This window comes from Phoenix dactylifera, chromosome 3 (genome assembly GCF_009389715.1).
Source record: "Phoenix dactylifera cultivar Barhee BC4 chromosome 3, palm_55x_up_171113_PBpolish2nd_filt_p, whole genome shotgun sequence".
In the NCBI taxonomy this organism is placed as follows: domain Eukaryota; kingdom Viridiplantae; phylum Streptophyta; class Magnoliopsida; order Arecales; family Arecaceae; genus Phoenix; species Phoenix dactylifera.
In genome coordinates, this window is record NC_052394.1 from 16,143,659 (window position 1) to 16,157,862 (window position 14,204).

General features: G+C 43.3%; 1 protein-coding gene and 1 pseudogene across 1 annotated transcript; both read left to right on the plus strand.

Moving 5' to 3' along the window:
* Nucleotides 1-7,637: 7,637 nt before the first annotated feature.
* On the plus strand, nucleotides 7,638-11,435 carry LOC120110262 (flavonoid 3',5'-hydroxylase 1-like). The gene is made up of 2 exons (XM_039124753.1): nucleotides 7,638-8,539; nucleotides 10,809-11,435. Exons 1-2 carry the CDS (start codon nucleotides 7,655-7,657, stop codon nucleotides 11,433-11,435), a joined length of 1,512 nt encoding a protein of 503 aa, XP_038980681.1. The 5' UTR covers nucleotides 7,638-7,654.
* Nucleotides 11,436-12,734: 1,299 nt separating this feature from the next.
* On the plus strand, nucleotides 12,735-13,682 carry LOC103699424 (annotated as a pseudogene).
* The last annotated feature ends 522 nt before the right edge of the window (nucleotides 13,683-14,204 follow it).

The following is a 14,204-nucleotide window of genomic DNA, read 5'->3' on the forward strand; positions in this document are numbered from 1 at the left end:
GAATAGACATGTTTGTATGCATGTGGAAACCATTTAACTTGAACATTAAACGGGGTTTTAATGATTCAAAGTTGTAATGCATGCAAAACCAAGATAAGACATGAATAATGCAATACACTTAATTGTGAATTAAGTATTGATGTAGATCTTAGATTTTAAATGTGATTTAAACATTTAAGACATTGCATAAATCATGGAGATAATGGGTTATCTAATCAAATCTGGTTGGGTTAGACCCAATGGTCAAAATCAAAATATGGAACAATAACTGGTCAAATCTAATTTAAAATGTTTACTTTGGATTCGATCAAGGTAACTCTTGATCTTTGCAATAGTTGTAGTTGATCAAGTCCATGTCTCTTGATAAGACCAAATGGATGTTGATTTGGGCTCCGCGGTTGAGCACTGAGTTTTGATATTGATCGAATTGAAATTGATGAACCAGTTGGTGTCTAAGGCAACTGTTATCAGTAGGTTTTTAATTGGGAGCTACTTGCTGGGTTTCGGTCCAGTCAAGTTAATGGCATACCCTTCCGCTGATCTCACTTACCTGGCCATCTTGGTGAATCTCTTTTGATCAGATCTCTGATTGACTCTAATTGACCCATGCCTGTAAGGAAATCGGTCGGACCGATTTAGGTGCACTGACTCAAACCTGTTCTTATTAACCTCTGATTTGAAGAAGTCAGTGGGAGGATCAAGGTTAGTCAGCTTTTCGTGTTTCATACAAATCCTCTAAATTATCAGGTTCTTAAAAATGGTGCGGTTAATGGAAGATGACCATGTCATAGCCTCCCATTGCGTTGAAATGATAATGAGTCTAATATGTTTATGATCATTGGAGGCGATACACGCCTGGTGCTCATCGGCTATTGGGATTGTCACTCAATTAATGTTGAATCGGTTGCATCCATTGAATAGGTGGTCAGGTGAGCCGAGACACACTCGGGCTTGGTCATCTATTAATGTGATAAACTTATTGCAGCAAGTTGATGGTTGGACCTGACCAGGTTTTTCAGTGGAGGTGACACACACCTGCTGAAGTGGCCTGTGGCAAAAGGATAATACTGGGAGTTGTTTGGTGAAGCAATTGGTTATGAACCTACCCTTAGAAACAGATGGGTTAGCCGAGACACACTCGGGCCCATCTGTAGTCTATGTGGATTCCGGTACCCACTAAAGAATTAGGAGTAATTCTTCAGATTAAAGTAGAGGCTATTGATTTGTACAAAATGGTGGGAGGATCTTTGGACTAAAATCCAAATTTCTTGATTATATTGATTCATTTACTGATTAGGCTTTGTTGTCATTCTTTGCAGAAATGGCCACTCAATTGTCACTTAGGTCATTGTTAGATAATGATAAGTTGACCGGTCCCAACTTTTCAATCTGGCTTAGAAAGCTTAAGATCGTCCTAGAACACGAGAGGACCATGTATATAATTACTGATCCGGCACCTGAATTGCCTCCTGCTAATGCACGGGTAGCAATCCGTGACGCTTACCAGAAATGGACGAGTGATCGGATCACTGTCCGGTGCATTATGCTAGCGGCAATGAGCGACGAATTCTCGCGGAGATTCGAGAGTGCTCAGCCGAACGAGATCATTCAAGTGTTGAATGAATCGTTTGGCGTCCCTGATGACGATAAAAGGTATAGTACCAGTTGCTGTATCTTTAACGCCAAACTCAGGGAAGGGGCCTCTGTTACGGACCATGTACTGTACATGATCGAGTTGATAGAGCGCCTGAGCAAACTCGGCTTTTCCCTGCATGAACAATTGGGAAAGGATGCGATTTTGAATTCCCTGCCTGATTCCTACCGACCATTCCTCACTCATTATAGAATGACAAAGCCTGTACTCAACTTCCATGGTCTTTTGGGGTTGTTGCAGAACTTTGAGAAGGATAACCAGCTCAGGAAAGGGCCGGTTAATGTGGTTGGTGGTGGGGCAGGACGCCGTCCCTTTGGAAAAGGAAAAAACAAAAATAAAATTAAAAATAAAAATAAAAGGCCTATGTCAAACGTTTGAAAGCAGATAAGCCGGAATCCAAATCTGATAATTATTTCTTTGTTGGATATCTAAAAGAAACCTTAGGGTATTACTTCTATAATACTGATACGCAAAAGTTGTTTGTCAGTAATAGGGCTGTTTTCCTTGAGAAGGAGTTCCTTGGTGAAGGAGCGAACAGCTCTGATGTTGCACTTAAGGAAGTTCAACGTATACAAGAACCAGTACAGACTAAAGAATCGGATTTGATTAGATCAGATCCAGAACCCATTATAGAGACATCCGTGAGGCGATCCGGTAGAGTACCGCATCAGCCGGACAGATACTATGGTTTTCTGATCCAGGATGGCGAACCGGTTGGTCTCGATGAGAACACAGAGGATCCCGTCACATACATGGATGCTATGCAAAGGTCTGATTCTGAGAAATGGTTTAATGCCATGAAATCCGAATTGGAGTCCATTGAGGTCAATGATGTATGGACATTGGTTGACCCACCTGAAGGAATCAAACCCATTGGGTGTAAATGGATTTTCAAGAGGAAGAGAGGCGCAGACGGAAATGTGGAAACCTACAAAGCCCGTCTGGTTGCCAAGGGATTTCGCCAACGTTATGGCATAGACTATGACGAGACATTTTCTCCTGTGGCAATGCTGAAATCCATTCGGATCATGCTTGCAATAGCTGCACATCTGGACTTAGAGATTTGGCAGATGGATGTTAAAACCGCTTTTCTGAATGGAGATTTAGAGGAGCAGGTGTATATGATACAGCCTGAAGGTTTTATTTCTGCAGATAAATCTAAGGTATGCAAGCTTCAAAAGTCCTTATACGGACTGAAGCAGGCTTCTCGAAATTGGAACATACGCTTTGATACGGTGATCAAGACGTATGGCTTCGTTAGGAACGGAGAGAAACCTTGCATATATAAGTGGGTAAATAGTTCAGTAGTGATGTTTCTTTTACTGTATGTGGATGATATTCTTTTAATAGGGAATGACATTCGTGCACTACAGGGAATAAAGATCTGGCTGTCATCACAGTTCTCCATGAAAGATCTAGGAGATGCATCCTACATCCTAGGGATGAAGATCTATAGGGATAGGTCTAAAAGGTTGCTTGGGTTATCCCAGTCCACGTACATAAATACTGTGCTGAAACGATTCAGCATGGAAAATTCCAAGAAAGGCTATCTTCCGATAGGTCATGGAATCACTCTTTCTAAAGGAGATTGCCCGACAACTCCCCAAGAAAGAGAGCGTATGAGTAGAATTCCATATGCCTCTACTGTGGGATCTATTATGTATGCTATGACATGTACTAGACCAGATGTGGCGTATTCACTAGGAGTAGTGAGTAGGTACCAATCTGACCCAGGAGAGAGCCACTGGAAAGTTGTAAAGACTATCCTCAAGTATTTGAGAAATACTAAGGATAAGTGGCTTGTTTATGGAGATACTGAGTTGAGACTTGTCGGTTATACCGATTCAAGTTTTCAATCAGACCGAGATGATAGCAAGTCTGTGTCTAGTTATGTGTTTACCCTATTAGGTGGGGCCGTGTGCTGGAAAAGTTCCAAGCAGCATACTATGGCAGACTCTGTATGCGAGGCTGAATATATTGCTGCATCTGATGCCGCCAAAGAAGCTGTCTAGTTACGAAAGTTCATTGCTGAGCTCGGAGTTGCACCCTCCGCTGATGGACCAGTCCCACTATACTGTGATAGTACCGGGGCCATCGCTCAAGCTAAAGAACCAAAGGCACACCAACGCACCAAGCACATTCTGCGCCGGTATCACCTTGTTCGTGAGATAGTAGAACGAGGTGACGTTGATCTTCAAAAGATTGACGGGAAGGATAACTTAGCCGATCCCTTCACTAAGGCCCTCAGTATAAAGGAGTTTGACCATCATTACTTGAAGATGGGTATACGATACTGTACTGATTGGCTTTAGGTCAAGTGAGAGTTGTTGGGAATTATGTCCTAAATCCAATCAATTGTTGATTGTAAATATATTTGAATCAATTATAAATAACATGGTATTTATTCATCACCAGAACATCTTCACAAACTCCGATGTGATGAAGTCCTTAGGACTGCTTTGTGTAATGAAATATGATTTTGTCACACAGGTCCTTAAAAGTTCATGATCGTATGATATACTATTAATAGAACGATAGTATTATCGGGCGTAGGTCATTGTGTATCATATTTGTTGGTTGTCTTCCAAACCAAAGAGTATAGAGATACTAGTATGGTATACAGGTGAATGGTAGTGTACATTCACTGAACGTGACCAATTAACGGACTCTCTCTTGTCAAGAGTTGTTCCGAGTGGATATGGATATATGTATCCTTTAGACCTAAGATTGCAACCGGTGGCTTGCAAGCAACTCACTGTACTTTGGTGCCGGACTACCTGGATTTCTAATCCAGCGACAGAAGGTTTCTGGGTCCAGTCAAGTACTTGTGGTAGTCAGTTGCAAATCAAGATGGGATTGACCTCCCTTAGGAATAAGGGTGAATGCCTTGTGTTTTCAATTAAGTAGTACCCTGGCCAGGAAAAGTCAAATCTCTATCACTTGACTTATTGAATTGAAACATATTTCCGGATGGATCGTTTCAGGGTAGACAGACTCTGAACCCACCCTGGGCATTTTCTGGTCAAGAGGATGAATTATGCGGTAACCATGGTCCATAGGTTCTAGAATGTTGCTTTGCATCTATTCGGCCTATCCGGTCGTCGGGTCCCATTGCTAGATGGTTACTTCGATTAGTGCAGGAAGTGTTCTTGTACTACCGGCTTAGGCTCGAACCTGTGAGGTCACACGCTTAGAAGTTTCTGGATTGATCAAATAGCTGATTGACGATTGAGAATCATCTAGAGGTAAAATAGTCAATGTGATTGATTGATTGCCCTAAGCAATTGTTGCTTGGAAAAGTTAATTGGTGATTGGATCACTGATTAGACTCAATTTGCCCCCAACCAAATTAGATTTGGCTTGAGTCAAATTGGACTTGAACTTCTTGCCCATGTGGGACCCACGTCCTGCCTATGTGGGACCCACATACTGTATGTGGGACCCACGTCCTGCCTATGTGGGACCCACATACTGTATGTGGGACCCACATCCCGATCGCCTCCAGGCCACATCATCCTTTTGCATGAGTGACACGTGGCGGAGCAGGACACCTCTTTTGCTTGCATGCGTGACATGTGGCGGGCCTGGACACCTCACATTCCTCCTGATGTCATCCATGACCTCATCTGCCTCATGAGGTCATGCATGACATCGCCCTCCAGGCCACCTCACCCCTTTGCATGCGTGACACGTGGCGGAGCAGGACACATCTTTTTCTTGCATGTGTGACATGTGTCCTGGCAGGACACCTCACAGGACACCTCATAGGGACACCTCACCTTCTTCTTGGCCTATAAATAGGCCACCCCTCTTCCTTCTTCTCTACACAAAAAAAGAGCACCAGAGAAAGAGAGTGAGAGGAGAGAGTAGCTCTGAAGGTGAAAGCCCAAGAAGGAGTTCTTGAGCTGTGAAGGTCCATCTTCTTCCTTCTCCTTTTTAGCCAACCTTCTGCCTCCCTGCGAACTAGCACTCCCCGGGAGCTGATCATTCCGGAGCTTCGCGTGGACGAGTCATCGAGGCCGGACGCTTGTGCGGCTGCGAAGCATCCTTGAAGGAACCCCCTTCTAAAGGTAAGAGACCTGATCTCTTTTACGGTTGAGATATGATCTAAATCTTCAAATCACAAGAAGTTGTGATTTATGCATATTTATTCGAATCACACAATCCTCGGGATCTGAGGGCTTTGGATATTTGGTGTCAAAGCAAAGGATTAGTGGAGACTATCCGATTCCCGGAAACTCTCACGCGTGATCGTGTGACGAAGCGTGGCTCTCCACCCGAGGGCTCATATGATGAGTGCTTTGATAGGCACGTGCGGGTGTCACCCTATGTATTGGGACTGAGCCCGTGCCACATGTGATGTGCAGTTGAAGATTGTCTTCGACTGGTACCAGAGTTAAAATATCTAAAATATCAAGCATGTTATGGGTTAAAATGTTTAACCCGTTCTTTCCGCATAAAAATTTTCTGAAATTCATGCTTAGCCCTCTGCACACATACTATCATTAATATCTATATCCATAAAAAAAATTGATATGCATACGAATAGACAACTATCAGATCTATGTCCAAATATCTGATTCTACTTGTAACTATGTTTAATTTTATATAGCAGAAAATATGCAAGCATATTTATCTGCTAGTAACTTGATTTATCATCCACTTAATAATAACTTTAATTATATGGTCATAGAATTTTATTATCTGACTTATATTTGTATTTAAATTTTCTTATACTAATATCCAAATCCTAGACCTTTATTGGTTTATCCCGTTCTCTAGCATGAGGGTCATTCAACCGTAGAAAAATACTCAATTAAATGTCTATATAAGTATAACCAATCTCTTTACTATAGTTTATTTATTTAGTTTTAAAAATTATTGCTTCTTTTTAGCTTTCTTTCTCTGAATTGTTCATGTATTATTAAAAATATATTCTAAAGTCCTTTACCGTGGCAAAGTTGAAGTCAATCGATCTTCTCATAAGACCAAAACTCATTGATCGATTTGCTCCATCTAGAAAGCCAACGATTTAATCAGCCATAGTTTAGTTTATTAGAAAATGACTTCCATATATATCAAGCTTTATAGTTTTATCAAATAATCGCCCAAAGGAGAAGGGTAATTTTTCTTTTTCTTCTGAATTTTTTTCCTTCTAAGGGTAATTTTTCTTTTTCTTCTGAATTTTTTTCCTTCTTTTCAAGGTTGGTTCATGCAGTACCTTTTTTCCAAATAAAAATATATTACTGGGAGCCCAAAATACCCCTCCAAACCTAATCTTATTGTTCATCAATCAACACCGTTTACTTTAGCGATACAAAGCAACCCCCCAAAAAAAAGGGAAAATTATCAGGAGTATTTTAGTCTCCTTATGCCATTTCCAATGTCAATGGACGCTTATTAAAAACACGGTCAACGGGGACTGTTCGTCGTAGCCGGGTCTAACTTTGGACAGCTAAGCAACTTCCCCACACAAAAAAAAAAAAAGCAACCCCACATGAAACGACTCCACAACAACCAAGGGGAGTCCGCTTAGTCTACGTAGGGATGGCGTGATCATGTCATGCAAAACTGCGTGCACTCCCAAACAATATAATTCCTCCCCCTTCCTATTGATAAATAAATCTCAACCCGTCAAAAGAACTCCAGGTTTGATCACGATGCAACGCATGATAAACTTTAGGATACATGACTCCAGTTCCAATGTTTGAATGAGTTGTAACTCTCTCGGCCCGTGGTATCGTCCCTCCCAGAGGTATATAGGTTGGTCTCTTGTCCTTATAGATGATCGCATATATGGATGGGCCCATCAAACCAAATCCAGGTCAACGACGACCGTAGCACCTAGTTATTTGTGGGGTCTCCCTCCCTGGCCGCAACCTTTAGTTAAAACTAGTAGTTGCCAAGCTCCTATCTTCACTCATTCAAGCTTCTCTCTATTTATACTTGGCTATCCTTGCCTCTCTTAGGTAGGAAGAGAAGGATACAAACCCTACCACCATGGCAATTGACCCCTTTCTCCTTACCTGCGGCATCCTCTGCCTCTGCCTCCACCTCCTACTCCGCCGCAGGCTCCAATCCACCCGCCGCCTTCCACCGGGCCCGACCGGCTTCCCCGTGCTCGGCGCACTTCCCTTCATCGGCCCTGCACCGCACTCGGCCCTCGCCGGCCTCGCCAAGCGCTATGGCCCCATCATGTACCTCAAAATGGGCACCTCCGGCATCGTCGTGGCTTCCACCCCCGACGCCGCCCGCACATTCCTCAAGACCCTCGACGTCCAGTTCGCCAACCGCCCCTCCGTCATCAGCGTCAAGGACATCACCTACAACAAACAGACACTGGTCTTCGCCGACCACGGCTCTCGCTGGAAGCTCCTCCGAAAGCTCTGCAGCCTCCACATGCTCGGCGGCAAGGCCTTTTCCAGCTGGTCCCCCGTCCGGCGAGCTGAAGTCGGCCATCTTCTCCGCTCCATGCACGATTCTAGCCAGAAGTCGCAACCCATCGTGCTCTCCGAGTTGCTGATCTGCGCCATGGCCAACGTTATAGGGCAGGTGATGCTAAGCCGGCGAGTGTTCGACTCGCAGGGCCGGGATTCGAATGAGTTCAGGGACATGGTGGTGGATCTGCTGACCGGGGGAGGGCTGTTCAACATCGGAGATTTCGTGCCGGCGGTGGCGTGGATGGACCTCCAAGGGATACAAAAGAAGATGAGGCGACTGCATGAAAGGTTCGACACGATGGTCTCCAAGCTGTTGGAAGAGCATGCAGCGTCGGCGAAGGAGAGGGAGGGGAGGCCGGACGTTGTGGATCTGATCATGGCGAATAGAGAGGATGCGGCCGTCGGGGAGACGATCTCCGATGTCAACGTCAAGGGACTTATATTTGTAAGCTCTCTTTCAACCCTTAGCTCTTCTTAGGCTGCAGCACACGCGTACTGCACAATGCTTTTGGAGCAGCAAAGTTTTCGTCGGATTACTAATGACGTAATAATATCTTTGTGGTCTGCTCGTAGAAAAGAAGTAGGTCACTCGATATGGCTTTTTTTTTTTTTTTTTAAAAATCTTGGTTAGGATGTCAACAGGTTTTCTTTGACTGCAGGGCATTCATCTCTTTTCTAATTCCTTGTTATAGCTTTTAAGTATTAAATATTAAGACCAGTGGATAAAATGATGGCCAGTTAATTTCACAAGCAACGTTTAGCATGCAGTTCATGGTCGACTCTCATAATTTTATGTCTAATCCTTGCATGTTTAGCATTTTATGTTATTTGGTGTTTTAACATGCTTATGCCTGTTTTCCACATACTTAAACATGCTATCGTATTCAATTATACCTGTTCTGCGTGGATTAAATATTAAATAGGTACTGAAATCAAAGAGTGGGAATTAGATATTCAATCAAAGGGATTTGAAAATTGGCTCCTTCACTGTTAGATATTTTTTCTTCTACATTTTTTTGGCATCCATCTAGTTAATTTTGTTTTTACACCCGTCCATTATCGTACCAGCTCAGCTATCGGCTTAGCCCTACCTATTCATCTCTTTTTTTTCACATGAGTATTTTGGAATCTCTCTTATTCATCGATTTTGAAACCGAATCAATAAATATTTTTCTATGGATCTACCTATTTGTAAAAAGATCTAGATCTCTATCAAAATCTAAAATTATAATTTGCTTTGCAAATCAAAACGTGAAACCATCATGAATAAAATATCCCATCTATTCGGTAGGTGAAACTTAATTATTTTTCAAATTAAGATTTCCCTATCCTTTATTTTTATGAAAAAATTTGGAGTACAAGTTGGTCGTTGTCACCCACCAGGATATTTTGTGATATTAGCCCTTAAGAAAATAAAGCTTTTTCTTGGACGGCGGCTTGGGACCTAATAAAAAGGTCCCTGGAACCACGACGTGAAACCACCACGAATAAAATATCCCGTCAATTCGGTAGATGGATGGCCGCTTGACCTAAGAGCTCGTTTGGTTTGCGGGAAAAGAAGGAGGAAAAATATGGTCATCAAAAAAATAATGAGATGCCTCTTATTTGATTGGAGTTTTCAAATAAGAGAGATAAGGAAGTTATATTCCCATGGAAATATGATTCCCACATTTCATGGAAAAGTTTTTCCCATGAGAAACATGTGAAAGTTACTTTTCCATGAGGCGGGAATAACTCCATTTTTACTTTTCCCCAAAAAGACCTTTCAGCATTAAAGAAGAATTAAAGAGGCATTAAAAACTTAATTTTTATTAAGGGCATAATAGGAATTATACATAACTTTTCCAGAAAAGTGGATGACCAACCAAACATAAGCACTTTGGAAATTTGTCACTTTCTCATGGTCAACCAAACATGCCAAAAGTACTTTCTTAGGTATCCTCTTTCTAGAAATTTATTTTCCAAGAATCATATTCGCAGGAGGAAAAATGCTTCGAACCAAACGAGCCCTAAAACGCAGGCGGCACGTCCTTAATCTCTGGATTAGGTCAGATTAGGTACGTAATTAGGAGGCAGTTTGTGTCCTTTCTTGGACGTGTTCTGTAGCTGAATGATGATGCAAGTGCGTCCAAACTCATAGGTCTTTCCTACTCACTAACTGCGATCGACTTGCTTTCTGATATTCGAAGTGCAGATGACAAAATTGTAAATAAAGTCACTGGAAGTTTGGCTTCCAGTTGATCTAGATTCTAGTCCAACTTGCATCCTAATAAAGAGTGGTTCATCTTATGCATCTATGGATCCCTCCTAAACTTCAAAATAATAATAATAATAATAATTAAGAATTAATATTATTCTATGACATATAAGAGACTATGAATCCAGTGGATGGCGAATATCGAAAGTCCATGATGATCATTTAGTTGGCAAATATCGAAAAAAATTGGGTAATAGCAGGTAGAGTAATAACAGCAAAATAGCTGCACTATTGACAGAACCATGATTCATAGGTCATGGTTGCATATATATTTTGGACTAACATATCCTTATATTTATAAGAATATCAATGGGGACTCGGAGTTCAGTATCTTGACCCAATTTACTCCTTATATAATTTCCGGTGACTAAGCTATATATTATTTACATTATGGTCATCATTTTGTGAGAGTTGATTGGATTTTATATATCAACTAGTTTTTTCATTTCTCTTGCAGGATATGTTCACTGCTGGCACTGACACATCCTCCATCATAATTGAGTGGGCGCTTACTGAAATGCTGAAGAATCCAAGCATCCTCAAGCGTGCGCAGTCCGAGATCGACGAAGTCGTCGGTAGAGATCGGAGGCTCGAAGAATCCGACGTACCAAAACTCCCATACCTACGAGCAATTTGCAAGGAAGCATTTCGAAAGCACCCTTCAACACCACTTAGCCTCCCCCACTTCTCGTTCGAAGCTTGCGAGGTTGATGGTTACTACATCCCAGAGAACACTAGGCTCCTCGTCAACATATGGGCTATCGGGAGGGACCCAAATGTGTGGGAGAATCCACTGGAGTTCGATCCTGAGAGGTTTCTAAGTGGCAAGGGTGCAAAGATCGAGCCACTAGGCAATGACTTCGAGCTGATACCGTTCGGTGCAGGGAGAAGGATTTGTGCTGGCAAGCAAGCAGGGTTGGTCATGGTGCATTACATTCTTGGGACTTTGGTGCACTTATTTGATTGGAAGCTCCCTGAAGGGGAGGAGTTCAACATGGATGAGGCCCCTGGCCTTACACTTCCAAAGGCTGTGCCTCTGAGGGCAATGGTTAGTCCGCGCCTAGCACCGGCCCTCTACATTTGACGTGGTTAAATTCTATGGGTTTACGGCCAATGGATGTTATCTGTTTATTTCTTCTTTTTTTTTCTTGTTTTTCTTTTTTTTTGCCTTCTTGGTGATATTAGTAACCCTCTACATTTGACGTGGTTAAATTCTATGGGTTTACGGCCAATGGATGTTATCTGTTTATTTCTTTTTTTTTTCTTGTTTTTCTTTTTTTTTTTTGCCTTCTTGGTGATATTAGTAACCCTCTACATTTGACGTGGTTAAATTCTATGGGTTTATGGCCAATGGATGTTATCTGTTTATTTCTTTTTTTTTCTTGTTTTTCTTTTTTTTTGCCTTCTTGGTAATATTAGTAACATATGCAATGTAAGAGATGGGAGCCAGCCAGCTAACAGCTGCCGGCTAGAATGCAGTGTGAAAGAGACTTGTGGTTGTTGATGCAAATCCGAACTACTTAAAAGAGCCAACAATTGGAAAAAAGAGAGTGTTGTAGTCCGAAGAATCACATTTTTATATAGCATTGACCTCGTTGTAATCTTTAATGTATATAGACGGATCGACCTCTACCTGTCAAGGTCTGCATCACGAAATAATTTAGCTTAAGGTCACAATTACTGGTAAGAAGGTCGCATGCATCCATACTTTATTAAAATAAGGATTGGTTTGGTTCTTGGCAAGAGACAAGAGAAAAATATGGTTAATAGAGAAATGGAGAAAGATATTATGCTAATTTGATTAGAGCTTTCCAAGAAAAGAGATAAAAAAAGTAGCATTCTTGTAGAAATAAGATTTTTATATTTCATGGAAAAGCAAAATCTATATGGGATATGAAAAGTCCAACTTCCATATTCAACTTAGAATTAGGATAATTTTCTTTTCTAAACATACCTTTAATTTTTTAAATAGCATGGAATAAGTTTTTTTCTTTATTAAAAGCATAATAGTTATTTTATACAACTTTCCTAGGTGAGTTCACTACAGGAAAAGGTAGATTTTCCGACGCTTTTGTCCCGACGCTAGGGAAAAGCGTCGGGATAGTTTTGATCAGCGCCAAATTTTACCGACGCTTTTAAAAAGAGTCGGTACATCTTTAGAATCGACGACGCTTTTTAAGCGTCGCTGTAAGCTGGACCTATGACGACACTTATAAGCGTCGTCGTAGGCCAAATCCTTTCCAACCCTCTCGATTGATGCCCAGCTGCCTTAAAAAGTCTCGTCTTGTCTCCTCTCCTCTCATTCAAAAGGGTCCCTGAGCTCCGATCGCCTCTCCATCTCGCTTCCCGAGCTCCGATCGGCGTCCCCGAGCTCCGAAGCCCAATGCTTCGGAAGACAGAAGACAGAAGCAGCACCCCCTTCCCGAAGCCCAATGTGCAGTCCCAGATCCATTCTGTGATCCAATCCACCATAGCCTCCGCCAAATCCTCCACATACGCCGCCGCAACTGCCAACGGCGCTGTCCCTTCCTGGAAGCCCCACGTGTCCTCCGGGTTCGGGACCAAGGGGAGGGAGGCGGAGGACCCGGCCACCAAGGCCGAGATGAAGGCCATGGCGGCCATGGCGCTGTGGCAGTTGGCCAAGAACAACCCTTCCATCTGCAAGAGCATCACCGAGTCCCGCGCCCTCCTCTGCTTCGCCGTCCTCCTCGAGAAGGGCTCCGGCGACGTGCGCTACTACTCTGCCATGTCCATCATAGAGATCGCCCGCATCGCCGAGCACAACCCCGACCTCCGCCACTCCGCCTTCAAGCCCACCTCGCCTGCCGCCAAGGCGGTCGTCGACCGGCTCCTCCGGATCGCCGACAAGGGCGTCTTCGACGATCTTCTGATTCCCAGCATCACCGCTCTCGGCTGCCTGTCGAAGACCTTCCGGGCGACGGAGACGCAGATCATCGGGCCTCTGAGGCGGCTGCTGGACGAGAGGGAAGCCATCGTGTCGAGGGAGGCGGTGATTGCCCTGACCAAGTTCGTGTGCAAGGAGAATTTCCTTCGCGTCGAGCATTCCAAGGCCATCATCAAAGCCGGAGGGGCCAGGCACCTCGTCCAGCTTGTGTATTTTGGGGAGCAGCTCCAGACCGAGGCGTTGATTCTCTAGTGTTACATCTCCCTCAACATGCCGGAGAGTGAGGATCTCGCACAGGCAGGGGTCCCTGCGGTCCTCGCCTGGGCTTCGAAGCAGGGGCACTTGGTGCAGGACTCCAGGGTGGACTCCTCCTTGCTGGAGGCTAGAGGTCGGATGGAGCTCTATCAGTCAAAAGAATCTCGATGATCGACGACATTGAGATCATCCTCCTCCTTCCAGGTTCATCTTTGCTTTATGGTTCCTTTAGATCTTTGCTTTATGGTTCCTTTATGGTTCATCTTTACCCTGGTTTCTTTAGATCTTTGATAGATTCAATTTGTATTGGCTCCTCTTTCATGGAATCTTTGTAAAATTTCTCCTTCCATGCCATGAACCATCAGCTCTCCTTCCAGGCCGGCGAGCGCCATGCCCTGGTTCTCCTCTTTCTTTTTTAATTTTTTTTTAAAAAAAATAGGTGGCTAAGCGTCGGCTTTGAGTCTTTTAGCGGCGCTTTTAAGCGTCGCTAAAAAGCGTCGTTCAAAACTGACATTTAGCGACGCTTTTATTAGCATCGGAAAAGCCCTATTTTTGCCGACGCTTTCTCTTAGCGTCGGCAAAAACCGGACCCATGCCCACATGCCCGACGTCTGACCCACGCTTTGGGGTGCGTGGGCTGGAAATTCGCCGACGCTTAAAAGCGTCGGTAGAGACCAAAAAAACCGCCGGAAG

Bases quoted from the DNA above. Each gene is read 5' to 3' on its own strand.
- LOC120110262 (XM_039124753.1), top strand. From the start codon at position 7,655: ATGGCAATTGACCCCTTTCTCCTTACCTGCGGCATCCTCTGCCTCTGC. The intron at 8,540-10,808 runs GTAAGCTCTCTT...TTTCTCTTGCAG, and splicing joins ACGTCAAGGGACTTATATTT to GATATGTTCACTGCTGGCAC.